Genomic DNA, 20001 nt, shown 5'->3' with positions numbered 1-20001 from the left:
CAGCAAAACAAATGTTTGTGTTTGGTGTAATTAAAATAATAAAACAGAGAGTTAAACATGTTAAATGATTTTGACAGCATAAAATATGATATTACCTATGATTAAACTTAAATGAAATAACGTAAACAAATCAATCAATTTGTAAACAAAACAGTTACACTTTTTTTTTTTCTCTAGTTCTTTTTAAATATAGAATCTAAAATGTGTACATACTTTTCAAAGAGCTACAAACATAATAAATATAATTGTCTAATTTGGAGTCTGGTGCTTTATACACTTATTCTGCTCTCTTGGTTGGTAATCAGTTTACAATCAGCTAACTCTATTTTCTCTTTAATAATTAGGGAATAACGGTGCGAGGACTCGGTCTTCACTGCGTTGTAATGACCGGGTTGGTGGCTGGCGCTGTTAACGGACCGAGCCAGAGGCGAGGTCTGCTAACAGCACCAGCCACCAACCAAGGTCATTAACACGCAGTGAAGACCGGGTCCTAACACTGTTATTCCCATTAATAAATACCTTTTAACGAATTAAACGGTTAATATTGTCCAAATTTTTTTACTTTTCTCTCGGCGTGACTTATCATTAATATCATAAAATCTCTCTTGATTATGAGTAATGGGGAGAGGGTGATAGTCTTAAACATTGTAAGAAACAGCTCGCTCTGAAGTGACGGAGTTTTCAAGAAAGAAGTAATTTTCCACGAGTTTGATTTCGAGACCTCAGATTTAGAATTTGAGGTCTCGAAATCAAGCATCTGAAAGCACACAACTTCGTGTGACCATGGTGCGACAAGGGTGTTTTTTCTTTCATTAATACCTCGCAACTTCAACTTGAGTTACACCAACTGTGAAGACTAGTCTTTGACAATTACCAACAGTGTCCAGTGTCTTTAACTCGCTGCAAGAAGTTACAGGGTCGCAATGCACAGCTCAAAAAGCCCAATCCTCATAGCGTGCCAGGTGTGTTTTGGGAACAGATAATATCTATGACGAAGAAGATCTGATGCCTGGTGGCAGGTTGCAAAGTTGTAACAAATCTTCAAACTCTTTTTCTTCTTTTGTCGCACAGATTAAGGGACATCTGTAATTGAGAAGGTACAAATTATGAAACAAAGAATTTTCTGTTAAAAACCTAATCAGATTTGAAAACTAAATTATTGGAAATATTATTACACTACAGTAGTTGGAAAATGTGACACTTCTGTCAGTGTCTTAATATTCAATGAGACTCAAGGCTGAGTTGAATATGGCACGAGATATTCTTCAGTATTCCATGAACGCAAGGGCAATTTATTTCCACGCAAAACTGATGTGTAGCTTAAACAGTGCATTACAACAGGGTTTGATACGGGACCGTGCAATATAGGTTCATATAGGACTCTTGTTTCTAACAATTAACCAGTCAAAATTGAAAATTGCTTGGTCATTATGCCGCCATCTTAGTGATAAAACAATCGTGAAACAATGGAAAATGCACATCTTTGTACACGCAGCCTACAGAACAAGCCAATGAGCACCCTTCTTTTGACCTCGAGTCCAGAGTGCCTTAAGCCCGGTTCATACTTCATGCGAATGCAAAGCGAATTTTACGTGAGTTTGATGTCACAACTCTCCTTTCGCAGCGATATTCGCAAGTGAGTTGAGAAGAGTTGAACTGCTGCGATTATTCGTTGCGAATCTGTGACTTCAACATTAGCTTCGTATTCGCAGGAAGTATGAACCGGGCTTATCTCCCATGACATCATATGCATAAAGTTTAAGATCACAAGAATTATAGAGTAATAAGAGAAGAGACTTACAGGCTGGTGGAGGTCTCGGTGCTTGCATTCGCATTCTTCTCATTGGCATACCATTTGGTGTCTGTCGAGAAAATAGCATCACAATTATCATGTTCATAGATTATTCTTTATAATAAAAACTTGCTTTAAAAAGAGTCATTTGGTTGGTGTTAATATTAATACTAACAATATTAAAGACTTGTTTTGCGCACATATCCACCCTGCTGAGTGTTCAATCCACCCTGCTAAATTGTTCAATCCACCCTGCTAAATTGTTCAATCCACCCTGCTGAGTGTTCAATCCACCCTGCTGAGTGTTCAATCCACCCTGCTAAATTGTTCAATCCACCCTGCTGAGTGTTCAATCCACCCTGCTGAGTGTTCAATCCACCCTGCTAAATTGTTCAATCCACCCTGCTGAGTGTTCAATCCACCCTGCTGAGTGTTCAATCCACCCTGCTGAGGGTTCAATCCACCCTGCTGAGTGTTCAATCCACCCTGCTAAATTGTTCAATCCACCCTGCTGAGTGTTCAAGGCGCAGTCAAACCCCAAAACAAACGAAAGAAAACCGACACAACATAATTAGTCCTTGAAAACCTGTGACATACTAAAAGATAAGTTTTGAGAAGAGATTTGAGTTTTGTGGTACAAAGACAAGATCTAAGATGAAGTGGTAGAGTTCTATATGCGTGGCGCAGCTGATGTTGTTGAAGTCTGGCTAAGTAATCATAAACAAAATATTTGCATTCCTTCACAGATGGTTTTACAAATATTTTACTCTGTCTTGTTAAAAAATTTAAAATATTTACTTACAATTGAAACTCGTTCAACTTTTGAGAATTCCACTTCAAGGTCTTGCTTTAATACAGCAGCCCGAACCTGTAATTATAATAATCTAATTAATTACAAGTTGTTATACAAGCGGGAAAAAACATTGCTCATAAACAGACTTATATGAAAATGTAGTTAAAAAAAGAAGGCGACGAGTGAAGGTCAAAGTGAAATGTAGAATACTTACCTCTCTGCTACCAAGGCCATGAAACAGGAAAATAAACACACCCTGTAAAGAAAAGCAAAAGAAAACCTTTCAATTTCATCTAAGTAAATAAAAATAAAATAGAAAAATAGTTTATAGTCTGATGTTACTAGATCTTGTCTTTGTACCAGTAATTTCCAATCTCTTCTCAAAACTTATCTTATGTCACAGGTTTTCAAGGACTAATTGTGTCGTGTCTGTTTTTTTTTCTTTTGTTTTGGTTTTGGTTTTACTGCGCCTTTAACACCCAGCAGGGTGGATATGGGCACATAACAAGTCTTTAATATAATTATTAGTATAAGTATCTGTTATTCATTTGGTATCTTTGTTACAAAAAGTGTCCCCATGGTTGTGGCTGTGCACAAATGCAAGACTGGAGAACACCAAACTAAAACTTGTATAGACCTTCGCAAATACCATTGTGCAAGCGCAAACTGTTCGAAAGAGGTACATGCTGATCTAGCTAGTGATCAAATTTGATAGTTAGCTAGACCAGCATGCACATCATTCCACGTCTATTGTGCGCGTACCGAGTATTTGCGATAAGGTCTATGGACAACTAGTCCAAATCACGATACAACGCCCTCTATATCCACCAAGAAAAGCGTATAAAAGGCAGTTCAGCATTGGACATGGTCACCAGTCTGAAGAAGCTCTTAGCTTAGGAGTGAAACGTAACTAACTAAAGTTCAGCATTGGACATGGTCACCAGTCTGAAGAAGCTCTTAGCTTAGAAGTGAAACGTAACTAACTAAAGTTCAGCATTGGACATGGTCACCAGTCTGAAGAAGCTCTTAGCTTAGAAGTGAAACGTAACTAACTAAAGTTCAGCATTGGACATGGTCACCAGTCTGAAGAAGCTCTTAGCTTAGGAGTGAAACGTAACTTACTAAAGTTCAGCATTGGACATGGTCACCAGTCTGAAGAAGCTCATAGCTTAGAAGTGAAACGTAACTAACTAAAGTTCAGCATTGGACATGGTCACCAGTCTGAAGAAGCTCATAGCTTAGGAGTGAAACGTAACTAACTAAAGTTCAGCATTGGACATGGTCACCAGTCTGAAGAAGCTCATAGCTTAGGAGTGAAACGTAACTAACTCAAGTTCAGCATTGGACATGGTCACCAGTCTGAAGAAGCTCATAGCTTAGGAGTGAAACGTAACTAACTAAAGTTCAGCATTGGACATGGTCACCAGTCTGAAGAAGCTCATAGCTTAGGAGTGAAACGTAACTAACTAAAGTTCAGCATTGGACATGGTCACCAGTCTGAAGAAGCTCATAGCTTAGGAGTGAAACGTAACTAACTAAAGTTCAGCATTGGACATGGTCACCAGTCTGAAGAAGCTCTTAGCTTAGGAGTGAAACGTAACTAACTAAAGTTCAGCATTGGACATGGTCACAAGTCTGAAGAAGCTCATAGCTTAGAAGTGAAACGTAACTAACTAAAGTTCAGCATTGGACATGGTCACCAGTCTGAAGAAGCTCTTAGCTTAGAAGTGAAACGTAACTAACTAAAGTTCAGCATTGGACATGGTCACCAGTCTGAAGAAGCTCTTAGCTTAGGAGTGAAACGTAACTAACTAAAGTTCAGCATTGGACATGGTCACCAGTCTGAAGAAGCTCTTAGCTTAGAAGTGAAACGTAACTAACTAAAGTTCAGCATTGGACATGGTCACCAGTCTGAAGAAGCTCATAGCTTAGAAGTGAAACGTAACTAACTAAAGTTCAGCATTGGACATGGTCACCAGTCTGAAGAAGCTCATAGCTTAGAAGTGAAACGTAACTAACTAAAGTTTAGCATTGGACATGGTCACCAGTCTGAAGAAGCTCATAGCTTAGGAGTGAAACGTAACTAACTAAAGTTCAGCATTGGACATGGTCACCAGTCTGAAGAAGCTCATAGCTTAAGAGTGAAACGTAACTAACTAAAGTTCAGCATTGGACATGGTCACCAGTCTGAAGAAGCTCATAGCTTAGGAGTGAAACGTAACTAACTAAAGTTCAGCATTGGACATGGTCACCAGTCTGAAGAAGCTCATAGCTTAGAAGTGAAACGTAACTAACTAAAGTTCAGCATTGGACATGGTCACCAGTCTGAAGAAGCTCATAGCTTAGAAGTGAAATGTAACTAACTAAAGTTCAGCATTGGACATGGTCACCAGTCTGAAGAAGCTCATAGCTTAGAAGTGAAACGTAACTAACTAAAGTTCAGCATTGGACATGGTCACCAGTCTGAAGAAGCTCATTGCTTAGAAGTGAAACGTAACTAACTAAAGTTCAGCATTGGACATGGTCACCAGTCTGAAGAAGCTCATAGCTTAGAAGTGAAACGTAACTAACTAAAGTTCAGCATTGGACATGGTCACCAGTCTGAAGAAGCTCATAGCTTAGAAGTGAAACGTAACTAACTAAAGTTCAGCATTGGACATGGTCACCAGTCTGAAGAAGCTCATAGCTTAGAAGTGAAACGTAACTAACTAAAGTTCAGCATTGGACATGGTCACCAGTCTGAAGAAGCTCATAGCTTAGAAGTGAAACGTAACTAACTAAAATACAATGTACATGTAAGTATTACTCTACATTGTTTTGGGAACTTGAAAAACAAACTTCCTAACTCATGATTATCAACTTATCAACTAATTTATTGACAAACTCAAACTGACCTGGAGTGAGTTCAGCACAGTGAAGCAGTAAGCTAACTCCACGATGTCATAGTTGACTTGTAGAATAGCAAAGACCCAGGAGATCCCTAGGAATGGCAGTAGGATCGCTGAAGCACGGAGACTGGAACTAGAAAATAATAAAGTGACATTTATTTACTCATAACCAAACACTTGAAAGGCAAAGATTTACTTTGGTTTTCAGAAAGAAACAAATGTTTTAATCCATTTCAAAAGGTGGTAGCAATTTTGAAATTTCACTGAAAGTCTGGAGCGGTTTTCCCACTTTTTGTCCAAGAATAATTTGTAATTGAATGACACAATCTGAGAAACAGTGCATGCATGAAACATGAAACATTAAGCTGTCATGACCGGGACTCGAACCCACTCTCTGGTGATCAGAAACAGGAGAGCTTGAGTTCGGTGTGCTTAAAGGAACACGCTGCCTTGGATCGGTCGAGTTGGTCTTTGAAAAGCATTTGTAACCGTTTGTTATAAAATGCATCTTTCTGGCTAGAAAGATGTTTTAAAAGTAGAATACAATGATCCACACAAGTATCACTCAAAATTGCACGGTTTTCCTTTTACTTTTAAATGGCCGACCGTGTTTGTCGACAAGGTAAAAGGAAAACCACGCAATTTCAAGTGATACTTGTGTGGATCATTATATTCTACTTTTAAAATATCTTTCTAATCATATGCATTCTAAAAAAAACGGTTACATACGCTTTTCAAAGACCAACTCGACCGATCCAAGGCAACGTGTTCCTTTAACCCCTCAGCCATGACATGGCATATATTCAAAGCTTGATAAATCTTGGTTTATATGAAATTAGTTAACTAAAAGTTCACAAAGACGTAACAATGGATTTACTAGATTTACTAGATGTCGTCTTATCTTACCTGTGGAATTTTGTCTTTTCGTACATGTCGGACAACTGTTGGGTGTTTTTCCATACAATGTAAAGGATCCATAAATTCACCTACAAACACATAAAAATAAAAAAGGTTTTAAAACTAAGATCAAATTATTCCACTATTTTATAAGGAAACCGACGTATGTTGAATACAAAATGTATAGACATGATAGAGTTGAAGTTCTAACGTAGCAAATTCAGAACTTATGAAGCATTTTTTGTCTAATGAATATACAAGTTATTGATGGAAAATCAACTACCCTGTTCATTTGTGCTGGGCAGAAAATTGTTAAGCAACAAGAAACTAAGCCATGGTAGTGATAAAAATGTAGTAGCTGAATTAGTGTAATAATCTGACAGCAAACTTACCAGGATAATGAAAATACAGGGTCCCACAAACATCCACACAGCTCCATTGTCAATAGATACCCAGCATCTAAAACAATCAACAAACAAATAAAATGGAGTTCATTTATTTGTTTAAAGCCTGGTTCATACTTCCTACTCCCTACGAATGTAATACAGTGGTTGCGTCACATGGCTGTTTTCGCTGCAAAAGTTTTCGCTGCAAATGTTTCGCAGGAGCACATTTCAACTATTGCGAATTATTTGTTGCCAATTTGTGACGTCAAAATTGGTCATCGCAGTAAAAAAAAATCATTGAAAGAATGTTTAGGTCCATATCACTTTCTGTTGACTAGGGATCAACCAACCATAATGATTCGAGTTTGCTTGAAGATAAACAAATATGGACTAAATTGACGCAAAGAATTGCATTATGTAATCAAGCAAGATGACTGCAGCCGATTTAACGAAATGCTAGGATTAATCCTATTTCAAGCTGAGACGAGTAACTAGTCCTGACTAAGGACAGGTTCAACGTGTCCTACATCTATGGTTACGGAAATTAACTTGTCCCAAGTCCTACAATTAATCCTAAGTTAGGAAAAGTTTGGTAAAATCTACAGGTGGTGGTTTGAACTTACGTGTCTGCAGTGCCGTAACTTTCAAATGCAATGGAGAGTGTCACACCAACAATCATGACAGGCAAACCTGGGATAAAAATTACAAAGTTACATTCCATTCATTGAATTCTTCAAAGTGAATGCATCTTTAACGTGGATTCAAAACACCAAGAAGGGGGAAATCAGTGTTACTTTGTCTTGATCAAAAGTAATTTTTCACATTGTGAGACTAAAGCATGTATTGAAAGACATTTCAAAAAGATTTAATTATAATAATGCTTGTGTAATAGATGGAAACTTGCATCGGGGATAAAGAATATTAATTTTGGTTTTTACCCATAATTATTTTCACTGGCAGTGTTAATAGCTGCCCAAAAAATACCTGTAAAAATTTCCCTGCAACTAAACAAAAGAGACTTACCCCAACCGATAATGAGGTAATATCGAGACTTCTGTCTGAAGTAATTGCCGACAGGATTCTTAACTTCAACTAAGAGATGAATTCCCTCAACAAGCATCCAAGCGAATGATGCAGTGTAGAAATAATGTAGAATGATTGCAATGGAGGTACATGCAGTCTACAGAGCGAAGGAAAGATCAAATAGTAACATTAGCAAAATTAAACAAAAATAATTTTTACTTTAAAGTGTTTTCAATTATCAAACTAAACCCCAGTTCATACTTCCTGCAAATGCAAACGCAATACCAAATTTGACGTCACATATTCGCAATGAATAGTTTGCATCAGTTGACTTGTGTTCAAATCGCTGCAAAACATTTGCTGCGAAAACAGCCATGAGACGTCAAAACTAACTTCGCATTCGCATGGCAAACAAGTATGAACCAGGTTTAAGGCATAAGGTGGAGTTATACATGTAGTTTGCTTATTTATAGGCAAACTGATTAAAGTCACCTGGAAGTGGTATTTTTTCAAAATAAAGCTTTTGTCACTAATATATGTGTTTTGATGAGTGGAATGTGAATAAACAGTTAACTAAGGTTTTAAAAAATCAATTCTTATGTTATTTACAAATTTAAGAGTAGACCCCGACCCGAGAGGGCGCTGTTTGTGACGTCAATCGAGGCAGACTTTGCCTGTAATGCGTAGAATAAACACAATTGCAAAGTACATGTACGAACCAAGTCGTGAGTTTGTACGTTTCAAAAAAAGATTTTTTTTTTTTTTTCCGGCAATGCCGACCAGGTGTATTGCTGCTGAATGCAGAAAAACACTTTTTGAAACGTACCAACTCACGACTTGGACGTACATGTACTTTGCACGTGTGTTTACTATACGCATTGCAGGCAAAGTCTGCCTCGATTGACGTCACAAAAGGGGTAGGCGGAGTCAGCCCCCCAAACAACTTTATATATTTTTTAAACATATAAATCGTGACAATCAATTACTAAAAAAATTGTTTTATTGTTCGTAAGCATATACACTTATGATTGAAGGAAAAAAAATTCTATTTCCAGGTGACTTTAAGAAAGATATAATAAAGTCACATGTCAAAGTATAAGGATGTAGTCATCCATCAAGAGCCTGGCTGGTAGAGCAGAATGCACTACCTTCCCAACTTTTATACAAAGCAATTAAGGTTTTAAGTGCCCTACTCAAGGGCACAAGTGTCATGACCGGGATTCAAACCCGCACTCTGCTACTGACAGCACCGGAGCTTAGGTCTGGTGAACTACATGAACTTAACCGCTTGGCCACACCACGACAACAAAATCGAGATCAATTAGTTCTTTTCAGAACCAACACTTTTGTTTTCATGGTTGCACCCCCAGGTTTACAACTACAATTTTAATCCTCGCCACGCAAAGCTTAAAACATCACTTAATTGAAGCTAAAATTGCACAATTGCTAAGCTTGATTTATGATAAACCATGGCCGCTGAACTAAGCTAAGCGCCTTACCTCATCCTGCTTAACGACTGGAATGATAAGATAAGCAGCCTTTGCTAGCATCATCGCTACTATAAGATTGATGTGAATCACGTTGACGATCGTACGTAACTTGCTGTCAGAAACGAAAAACAAAATCATCATAATAAAATGTGATTTTAATTTCTAAATAAAGTTATAAAAAATTGCTTAGGTCAGCTAATAGATTTTTCATAGGACAGTATTAATCTTGCAACAGGTCTTCTCATCAGTCATTGGGGGGAGGGGAGAAACCCCAGCCGCTCAGAACCCTAATTTGCTTTCATCCCCCAAGTTGGAATCTAAAGATGCACAAATGAGTTTAACACTAAATTATACAGCCACACCCCAAACTATGGCTTAGCCCCCCGCTTGCAAGGCTATAGTGTAGCATTGCTAAATAAGTCTTGAACCATTGGATTATTTGAGTTTTCATTCAAACTTTGACCATAAATTTTAATTACTAATACTAAAGATGATGGCATATGTATGTCAGCAATAACTTTTAATGAATTACTAAAGACACAAATAATTTACATTCATTGATATAATTTTTAGAATGTAATGTTTAATACCTGACACAGATATAGACAAGCAGTAGGGATATAAGAGCCAGCATTGAGAGTCCGTTACCAGCCCATGACACGTACTGTAGAATGGCATCATGTTCACTTGGTACCTACAGAGTCACAGAAATAGTCAGTTACAGAAATGCACCTCTTTATTTATTCCGGTTTCAAAACCCAAAACATGATCGGTAGGATTGAGGGTAACACTGATATGACCTGGACCCAATTTCATAGTGCTGCTTAACGGTAAGCAAGTTGTTGTGCTTACTGTAGCAGACAAATTTGCTAAGGTGCAAGCGTATTTCACCAGTAAGTAGAAAAATTGGGCGGCCATAATGCGCGTTCACCATGAATTTGCATTGTGACGTCATACATTTTCGTGCGGTAAGCGCAGGAAGGTTAGCATGCCTTTTTGTGTGCTTATGGTTAGCAGCACTATGAAATGGAAATTTCATCGCCCCCTAAGCAGTGCTATGAAATGTGGCCCTTCTTGCAATACAAAAATTACTTATTACAAAGACTGTTAACCGGTTGTGGAAACATACAGAGTAGAGAATTTGCAAGTTACTACAAAAACAAAGCAAAATCCTAATAAACAGCCAGAAATTAGAACATAATCCAACATCTCTCCCAAGATATCACAAAGAAGAAGAAATACTAGATACACCTGTACATAAACAAATATATAAAACAAAAAAAGCATTCATAACAAATTGTATAAAGACCTGGGCAAGGCCATTATTATTTTAATGAAATCAAGAAATAAACTGCAGTAGGGAAGACTTAAGACCAAACAGACTTACCTCAACTTGAATTGGTTTCATAAGGGTTCCAAAGTTTGTCAAATGATAGCAATAGCAAACAGTATGCGTTTCGTTACTAGAGTGTACTTCACATCCTTCTGTATCCCACCCTCCATTGATTGTATTCCTTCATGCAAACAAAATGATCAGTGAAAGTATAATATGTAAAAAAAAATTGTTTATGACCGGTAAAAAGTGTTAATTCATGGGCGTGACACGCCACCTTGCACCTGTTTCTTCAGTTTCTTCATTCCTATTGGTCGAGAGCATCGGCTGAAAAAGTTGTGCCACATCACGCAACTAGTGGAAAACCTCTTCACCACACAATGATTCCCTTAATTAAAGTCCATTTTGAGCTAAGATGGCTTATCAGGCCAGTGTCTTATATCTGGTTTCTTTGGTGTTAAAAGGGAAGGTACGTTGGGTAACCATGGTAACTGCTCTTAAAATTAATGGCAATAAAAACATTTGGTTAGAAGCCTACAGCAGCTTTCAATTAGTATATATGTATAAAGCATTTTGAGAAACATTTCACTTCAATGTATTGTGGTTTTGTAAAAGAATATCATTTTTTTTGCCCCCAAATTTGAATCCGAGTAGCATCACTTGAGAAATGTTTCTGTGATTCTTCCTGCATAGAAACAGCCACTCCAGGTTTTTGGCGATATCTTAAAGATACGACCACCATTTAAAATGAAATTATCACATATTAGTTTTATTGTACACATCTACATTTATACAGGATAAAAAAAAATCAAATTGTTCCAAAACCAAAGAGAGTATTTCCACATCGAGAGACTGATCTTGTTAATCCAGTTTCACTTATTTCAAAAAAGGTACAAAAATGCTGGAACGACGTAGAGTAATGTGAGAAGTCTTACGGCATGTCAAAGTCCCAGAAAGCACAAACTGCATCCATGTCATCTTCTCTTTCCTGTTGGTGAGAAGAAAATAATTCAGATCGGATAACATGATCACTCAAAAATATGAAATAGAAAAAGCTTTATATAAAACAATTTAGTCTTACTATTTTTTGTTATTCCACCTTAACAATGCAATCAGAAAATACACTACAAGGCGAATCATAGGACTATAAAACCGAAACAGAAACAACAAAGCAAAACAAAATAATTCAAAATTAAAGGCCACGCCCTAAAACATATCTAGAGCAGCAATTTTTCAAAACAATTACGATGACATGAGGGCAACTAGAACAATGAAAAATTAGTGCAGCTCAAACAATGAAAAATGAGTATATAGTTGTGGAAAAAACAAAAGGCTACAATACTGTGTGTAATACAAACAATTAGTTTACCTTAATATTACTCATGGTTATCTCGATAGGGTTATAAAGATTCTTCCTGAGTTTCGGTTCAACAGTCAAGGAGATCACTCGGCTTGTCAGTTTCATCTCACGAAGATCTGAACTACTGCGTAACTCACTGTCAAAATAAATTAAGAAATATAAGATTCAGAATCTGCTTTCAAGTATATTAAAGGTCGTACATGTAAGACAAAGCCACTCAACTTTGAACAATGGAAACGAAAAATAAAAGAAAACAAGCAAATTGTAGCCACTGCACAACGCCTGTGCGTTGTACGTGTATGGACGTCACCATGATGATATTGTTCCATGAAACGCTTTACTTTTTGAGAAAACATTAAAACAATATAAATTCTCGATAGCGAGAATTACGGATTTATTTTTAACACATGTCATGACACGGCGAAACGCGCAGAAGCAAGAGTGGGTTTTCCCGTTATTTTCTCGCGACTCCGATGACCGATTGAGCCTAAATTTTCACAGGTTTGTTATTTTATATATATGTTGTGATACACGAAGTGTGGGACTTGGACAATACTGTTAACCGAAAGTGTATAATGGCTTTAAAGAGTTATTAAGAATGTGTATGTATAAGAGAAGTAGTTTATCTTTACCTTTGAGTAGATTCTATTGGCATGAAGTCAGTGACGGTGTTGTAGATAACACCAACTAGGACAGCCCCTCCAGTCTCTGTCGGCAAAAAGAAAAAGAAAAAAAAAGCGCTTGTAATTTACAATTGGTAATGATCAAAGGATGGGTCATAGGCTGGTTTGCTTTTGTCAACGTAAAGCTAATTTATGGGCAATAAAGGAAGATACATTAAAAGTTACAGCGTGAACAAGTATTTCAGTGGTGTGTTTGTCAAGATATTTCCGAATGTGTCCATGTTTATACGGATTGACATGCAAACTGATCTAGAGATTGTTGTCACGTGGGGTTCCATGGATAGTGACGAATCAAAGATAATGCCAAGATTACGGACTTGAATAGACATGTGAATGTTTCATTGGAATACAGTGTCTATTTGCTAAAAATAAACGGCAACAAAACTTGTTTAAGACTTACTTTCTGTTGTAAAATCAAAGTAGTTCCTAGGGAGTTGGATGGTGTCTGTAGGTTGACTCCATGATTGGTTGATTGTAGAGAAAGCTGGGTCTGAATATCGAGGGAAGACTGGTCCGGTTTCTTGATCCAAATCCTCAAGATCAAATCGCTCAATATGAAGAGCTGTCAAAAGAACAACAATAATCATTCTCTAGATTCATAAAACCTCTAGCTACCGGGCAATCTCAGTGGTCTTAAGGTACGACACTACTCTAGAATTGCAAGGGTCATAGTTTTGCATTCCACCCCAGTAATATGCCTGTGATTTTTGTTTTCACATACACTGTGCTGTAGCTTAAGAAAGTACTGAGTATATACAGTGATTACACACACAGGTGTACAGGGGTAAAACCAAAATAAATATCCTGTATCCCAGATGCAAATTTCCATCTATTAAATCCCTGTAATAGTGTTTGCGTTTACTTTAAAGGTAGGTTCATAGATAGGTTTTTCTCAACGAATTGCTGATTTATAGGCAAGATCTAAAAAAAAATGTATAAAAACCCTTAAAAAATCTGAGAAGCGTGCTCAAGGTGCTCAACATGCTAAGTTGAGATATGTAAGGCAACACATGAAGAGGAGGTATTATATTCAACAGTTTAGAAAAAAGTACTAGTGCATACCTATGTTATCCGATGTTATCGTGACAGTCACATTATTATTTGGTTGACCATCTGGAGTGATAAGTCGATGAGCAATCTTCAAACCATACTCCTCGATACCTTTGATCAGTGACGAAGCTCCTCCTTGAGACTATAAGAAAATAAACATTGAAGAGAAAGGGGGGTTCTTTAAATTTATCCCTACCAGATAAACATTGGAGCATGGCCAGGATCATGCTCCCAACAAAACAGAGAGAATTACCAAGAGAAAATTAAATTGCTCATTCCCCGCTTTAAAGGGTTAAGGTACTTTTTGTAGGACAAAAAATACAATGTCCAAAGATTTCCATTAAACTTACACAGTTTGAAGATAATGATGGTAGACAGCTTCCCTGGAATTATTACTTGCTGAGGTGCTGTAGTTTTTGAGAAATGAGTAAAACAATGTCATGGAAATAATTTTCGTCTCAGTGATCACCAGACGAAAATTATTTTAGCATGTAAAAGCATATTTTCATGACATTGTCTTACTCATTTCTCAAAAACTGCAGCACCTCAACAACTAATATTTTAAGGTACGCTTTTTGCTATCAATATTTTCAAAGAGTGGAAGTTTAATGTCAATCTGTGGACATTGTGTTTTGTGTCCTACAAGAAGTATCCAAACCCAATGTCCATAGATTTACTTTACATTTGCACAGTTTGAAGATAATGATGGTAGAAAGCTTCACTTAAAACATTACTGGCTGAGGTGTTGTAGTTTTTGAGAAATGGGTGAAACAATTCACAAAATTATTTTAGCATAAAAAACGTATTTTCATGACAGTGTTTTACTCATTTCTCAAAAACTACAGAACCTTAGCAAGTAATATTTTAAGGGAAGCTTTCTACTATCATTATCTTCAAACTTGGTAAGTCTAATAAAAATCTATGGACATTGTGGTGCAAAGGCAGCAAAAACAAGCTTGTAAAGAAAATGTGTAAGAAAAAAAAGAAACTGAGCAACACTGAGGGTGCACTAGAACAATATCATAGACCGTTGTCGCAAATACCCATTGTGCAAGCAATAACTGTTGAATGAGGTGGTCTAGCTAGCGATCAAACTTGATCCTGAATTAAACTCACCTGTTGGATGCTGACCCAACGTCTCTTTCTATCGGAGGCAAATAAATTACTCGTCACAGACAAGACATTCTGTAGAAGACAACAAATAAGCAAAGATAAAGAAAAAAGGAAGTCTAAAGTATAATATTCAGTTTGCAGTTACACCATGTGTATGTATGAATACTTTGCTGTGTAGATTTGTTCTTGACAACTTGTCTTGCTATTAACTGCCACAGAGTGGATTTCAGAGCTTGTGAAACTACTTATCAAGTACTAGTTTTTCTGCACTAGCTGTGTAGGCCTATGTGAAGAATGCCTAAAGTGGTAACATGGAGTATGCACACGTACAAGCAATAATTTCCCGCTAACCCGTGACACACGCTTGATCTAAGCACAGAATTCTCGGCTTCAGCAAGCGCTAATTCTTTGCTATCGGTAAGCAGAGCCAAGACATTGGACCCAGGTCTCTGGTAATGGTACTTATGGCTGCTGCATAATTCTAGTAAAGGTCAAAGTGCATAAACACTGAAGCGTTACTTCTTGAGTGCAGCCTACATTTATTGTCTGATGACATTTACCTGAAGATCTGTCTCAGCATCAGTGACATTCATCTCAGACGGTAACTCTCGATTAATGACTTTATCAATCATGATAACAATCATCTCCATCTCATCTTTGGTTAAATACATCTCAGAAGACGTGTAATTCTCAAGACGCTGGATGATGATGCCATACAAGTAGTCATCAACACCGTCCTCGGAGTAAAACTGAATAAAGAAAGTAAAGATGCAAGATTTAATTAAAGAATTCAGTTTAAATGTTCCAATGGCAATCTTGTTGACCAGATATTAAGAATTAGCGTTTTACCGCCGATTTAAAGGTAAGGCATTTTGTGGTTGAGCGGTCTAGGTCACCGGACCCAAGCTCCATTGTTCTCAGCAGCAGAGTGAGGGTTTGATACACGGTCTCAACACCTAACCATAAATGCTTTGTAAAAAGTTAGGAAGATAGTGCATTCTGCTTTACAAACCAAGCTCCTAGTGGATGATACCCATGCCTATATCCTTACAGTTTTTTAAAGGGGGTAACCCTGTTTCAGCCCAAGGAGTAGGTTGCATTGTGCCCCTGGTGGCAATTGATCTGGGTCGACAGCCTCAATTAGTTAAATGTATTAGTCCCCCACCTTGAAGTGGCCATCTGGCCTTGTGACATGGGTAATATTTCATAATATTTTTATTATTTTTTTTAAATGATGAAAGATGGGCCGGCAACCTTCTTATGATCTCTCCAAGAGGGCGCTTACCAAAAGCAAACTTACCACTTCAAAAAGTTCATCCAAGTTTCCTGTACAGTCAGCCTTGTGTAGGAAGTCACACTCAATGGTTCCAGTCCACACTGAGTACTTGTCTAGTTCCGCATGATTTGTTGTAACAACTGAAAACAATCGCAAGGAAATGTTGCATTATCCAGACTCAAACAGCCATGTTCAAGAAGCTGGTGTTAAATAACGAAAATGCGGAAGAGCACAGAGAAAGTCCTCATGTTTGTTTTGGATTTCTCAAGAGATATATTAGGTTTGTTTTTATGATTTATTTGACACTGTTTTCATTAACTCACATTGTTTTGTTTATATTTGTGTCAGTAAACTCACATGCAGTGACACCCTAAACCACATGTTTACGCCTCATGAACTTTTGATCAGATAATAAACATCATGTTGAAAACTGCTCATTCCCAAACCCGTAAGTCCGACCTGAGTTTGTCATTGGCAAACTCGGTTCTGCTTTTAATGGGTGATTTACGCCAAGGTGCACTTTTCAGATCTTAAATTGCTAATACAAAGCGAGTTCAGAGTTAAGATGTCAAAGAGATGACTCCCAAATTGAAATTTTTTTTTTCAAAGACAACTGAGACATAGTGACTTCTGACTTGATATGTAAAATCCTCACCTATATCTGGGCACTCTTGTCCACTAAACCGTTTGCCAACATCTGGATCCTCACTATCCATCCGATAATACCATACAGCAAAGTCTGCAAACTCTGCTCTTAAATACCCCTTACTCTCATCATTCCTCTTGCCAAGGTGTAGATGCGTAAAGGTATCTGTCTTGGGGGTCTGTAATCCAGCGTTGGGTGAGGCGGTCGTTGTTGCGTTACTGGTAGCGTTGGTACTTGAGTTGAACGGAGTAGTGACTGGCATCATGGTAGAAGGTGCAGCTTTGTGTTTGGAAGGAAAGTTAGATTGTATAGGATTAGGGCGCTGGTAATGGACTGCGCGAGTCACGCAAGTGTTCGCAAAATAAGGGAAATTCCGGCAGAGATGGTTCTTTTTATTCTTTTTATGCAAGTCGCCAGACACACAAGGCCTGAAGGCCACTTCAAGGTGTGGGCTACAATTATTTTATTCCAGGGGCCGTTGCCACCTACTCCTAGGGCTGAAACAGGGTTACCCCCCTTTTACAGTCCATACGAATGTAGGCTTGGGTATAATCCATCATAAGCCAGGCTGGTAGGGTAGAAAGCACTACCTCCCCAATTGATTTAGCTTAGGAGCAACTACCTCCTCAATTGATTTAGCTTAGGAGCAACTACCTCCCCAATTGATTTAGCTTAGGAGCAACTACCTCCCCAATTGATTTAGCTTAGGAGCAACTACCTCCTCAATTGATTCAGCTTAGGAGCAACTACCTCCCCAATTGATTTAGCTTAGGAGCAACTACCTCCCCAATTGATTTAGCTTAGGAGCAACTACCTCCCCAATTGATTTAGCTTAGGAGCAACTACCTCCCCAATTGATTTAGCTTAGGAGCAACTACCTCCTCAATTGATTCAGCTTAGGAGCAACTACCTCCCCAATTGATTTAGCTTAGGAGCAACTACCTCCCCAACTGATTTAGCTTAGGAGCAAGTACCTCCCCAATTGATTTAGCTTAGGAGCAACTACCTCCCCAATTGATTTAGCTTAGGAGCAACTACCTCCCCAATTGATTTAGCTTAGGAGCAACTACCTCCCCAATTGATTTAGCTTAGGAGCAACTACCTCCCCAATTGATTTAGCTTAGGAGCAACTACCTCCCCAATTGATTTAGCTTAGGAGCAACTACCTCCCCAATTGATTTAGCTTAGGAGCAACTACCTCCTCAATTGATTTAGCTTAGGAGCAAGTACCTCCCCAATTGATTTAGCTTAGGAGCAACTACCTCCTCAATTGATTTAGCTTAGGAGCAAGTACCTCCTCAATTGATTTAGCTTAGGAGCAAGTACCTCCCCAATTGATTTAGCTTAGGAGCAACTACCTCCCCAATTGATTTAGCTTAGGAGCAACTACCTCCCCAATTGATTTAGCTTAGGAGCAAGTACCTCCCCAATTGATTTAGCTTAGGAGCAACTACCTCCCCAATTGATTTAGCTTAGGAGCAACTACCTCCCCAATTGATTTAGCTTAGGAGCAACTACCTCCCCAATTGATTTAGCTTAGGAGCAACTACCTCCCCAATTGATTTAGCTTAGGAGCAACTACCTCCCCAATTGATTTAGCTTAGGAGCAACTACCTCCCCAATTGATTTAGCTTAGGAGCAACTACCTCCCCAATTGATTTAGCTTAGGAGCAACTACCTCCCCAATTGATTTAGCTTAGGAGCAACTACCTCCCCAATTGATTTAGCTTAGGAGCAACTACCTCCCCAATTGATTTAGCTTAGGAGCAACAATTTTGCATTACAAGCTGTATACTCCACAGGGAGCCAAAATGGTTTAAAGAATGAATTAAATGGCCCAGTGACCAAGGGCAATAATGTTGGAACTGCTATAAGACGCCCTCCGGGTGTATTTAGCACTATATAAAAACCGATTGATATTACTATTATTATTGCCTCTATTTACCTTCAATCATTGCTATACCATCAATAAATGCAGTGATCCCATACTCAGCATCCCATGACATAGCCACACTAGTCCAGTTCTCTCCGAAGCTATATGGATGAGTAGTCATCCATTGTTCTATTCCATCGTAAGCCTCAAAGGTTATGGAGGTGTTATCAGCATAGATAGCAAAACCTGTGGAGATGCCCCCCTGCGCTCCGGAGCTAGTGTTAATCAATCACAAGATAATAATAATGATAATAATAATAATAGTCATAATAATAGTGACTTCTTATATAAGCCCCTTGCAGTACGCACAGCGTACTCACACGTGCCTATCCTGGGTGTCACTTTGGGTGTCAAAATCGTATACAAACATCAAAAAAAGAGAGTTGACACTAAGTTCTTTTACAGGCGTAACAATGGGACCAACAATATACATGTAATTCAATATATAAATACATTGTGCAATTGAAATCAATTGGTGGCCGTTGTCTTGTAGAAACAAGCATATTTTTTAAAGAAACAGTTGCTCAACCACAACATCCAATTAAACCGCATATATTCTTTGTGACGGTAATCCTACCTGAGGATGTATGCAACTCCTTCTGGGTTAGTCACAGGGTCTTGTAGATTCTCTAGATCAATTAGTTTAACCATGACTGAGAAGGTGACTCCTGATTGACACAATGAGGGACTACTCAGACACACATTGTTGAAATCACCTATAACGACACAAATAAGATAAGACTCATTAAAGGGAAGGTACACGTTTGGTAATTGCCAAAGACCAGTCTTCTCACTTGGTGTATATCCCATCATTAGCATAAAATAACAAGCCTGTGAAAATTTGAGCTCAATTGGTCATCGAAGTTGCAAGAAAATAATGAAAGAAAAAACACCCTTGTTGGTAATATTGTTTCCCTGGAGTTTTAGTGAATGTCTCTTTTTACAATTTTATTGGGTCACAGCTGGTCTGTTTGTACAATCTCTATGCAGTTTTAAATTGTGCATACTCCTATTGTATATTTTATATCTTTTCATTGTATATTGTTAATTTCTTTAATTGCTTGTCATTGTTCGCTTGAACTTATTTTTATATCTTGTTGTTTTTGCCGATTATCTATATTTTAAATGTTTCTCTGTATAAGCGCCATGGAGCATTGTTTTCGATGGATATGGCGCTATATAAATTTTTACTATTATTATTATTATTATTATTATTATTATTATAAGTCTTTTATTATTTTGGTGAGAAATTATCTCTTTCTCAAAAACTATGTTACTTCAGAGGGAGTGGTTCCCCACAATGTTTTACACTATCAACAGCTCTCCAATGCTCGTTAC

At 37.8% G+C, this 20001-nt stretch overlaps 1 protein-coding gene across 1 annotated transcript in view; it reads right to left on the bottom strand.

Annotated features, from left to right (window-relative positions):
* Positions 1–827: 827 nt before the first annotated feature.
* LOC117289151 overlaps positions 828–20001 on the bottom strand; it is a 59519-nt gene continuing 40345 nt past the window's right edge. The window contains exons 34-56 of the mRNA XM_033770147.1: positions 19241–19379; positions 18676–18878; positions 16740–17009; positions 16109–16224; positions 15369–15557; positions 14812–14880; positions 13708–13837; positions 13046–13207; positions 12595–12670; positions 11972–12098; positions 11538–11590; positions 10657–10783; positions 9860–9963; positions 9279–9381; positions 7780–7936; positions 7380–7446; positions 6763–6829; positions 6380–6459; positions 5480–5606; positions 2800–2841; positions 2595–2660; positions 1802–1862; positions 828–1083 (exon numbers count right to left, since the gene is read on the bottom strand). Coding sequence (XP_033626038.1) covers positions 1073–1083; positions 1802–1862; positions 2595–2660; positions 2800–2841; positions 5480–5606; positions 6380–6459; positions 6763–6829; positions 7380–7446; positions 7780–7936; positions 9279–9381; positions 9860–9963; positions 10657–10783; positions 11538–11590; positions 11972–12098; positions 12595–12670; positions 13046–13207; positions 13708–13837; positions 14812–14880; positions 15369–15557; positions 16109–16224; positions 16740–17009; positions 18676–18878; positions 19241–19379 — 2546 coding nt within the window. The 3' untranslated portion in view covers positions 828–1072. The remainder of the gene's footprint in view (positions 1084–1801; positions 1863–2594; positions 2661–2799; positions 2842–5479; positions 5607–6379; positions 6460–6762; positions 6830–7379; positions 7447–7779; positions 7937–9278; positions 9382–9859; positions 9964–10656; positions 10784–11537; positions 11591–11971; positions 12099–12594; positions 12671–13045; positions 13208–13707; positions 13838–14811; positions 14881–15368; positions 15558–16108; positions 16225–16739; positions 17010–18675; positions 18879–19240; positions 19380–20001) is intronic.

Source organism: Asterias rubens, chromosome 4 (genome assembly GCF_902459465.1).
Source record: "Asterias rubens chromosome 4, eAstRub1.3, whole genome shotgun sequence".
NCBI classification, from domain to species: Eukaryota; Metazoa; Echinodermata; class Asteroidea; order Forcipulatida; family Asteriidae; genus Asterias; species Asterias rubens.
Note: the sequence above shows the minus strand (reverse complement) of the source record. Positions and strands in the feature narration are given on the sequence as shown.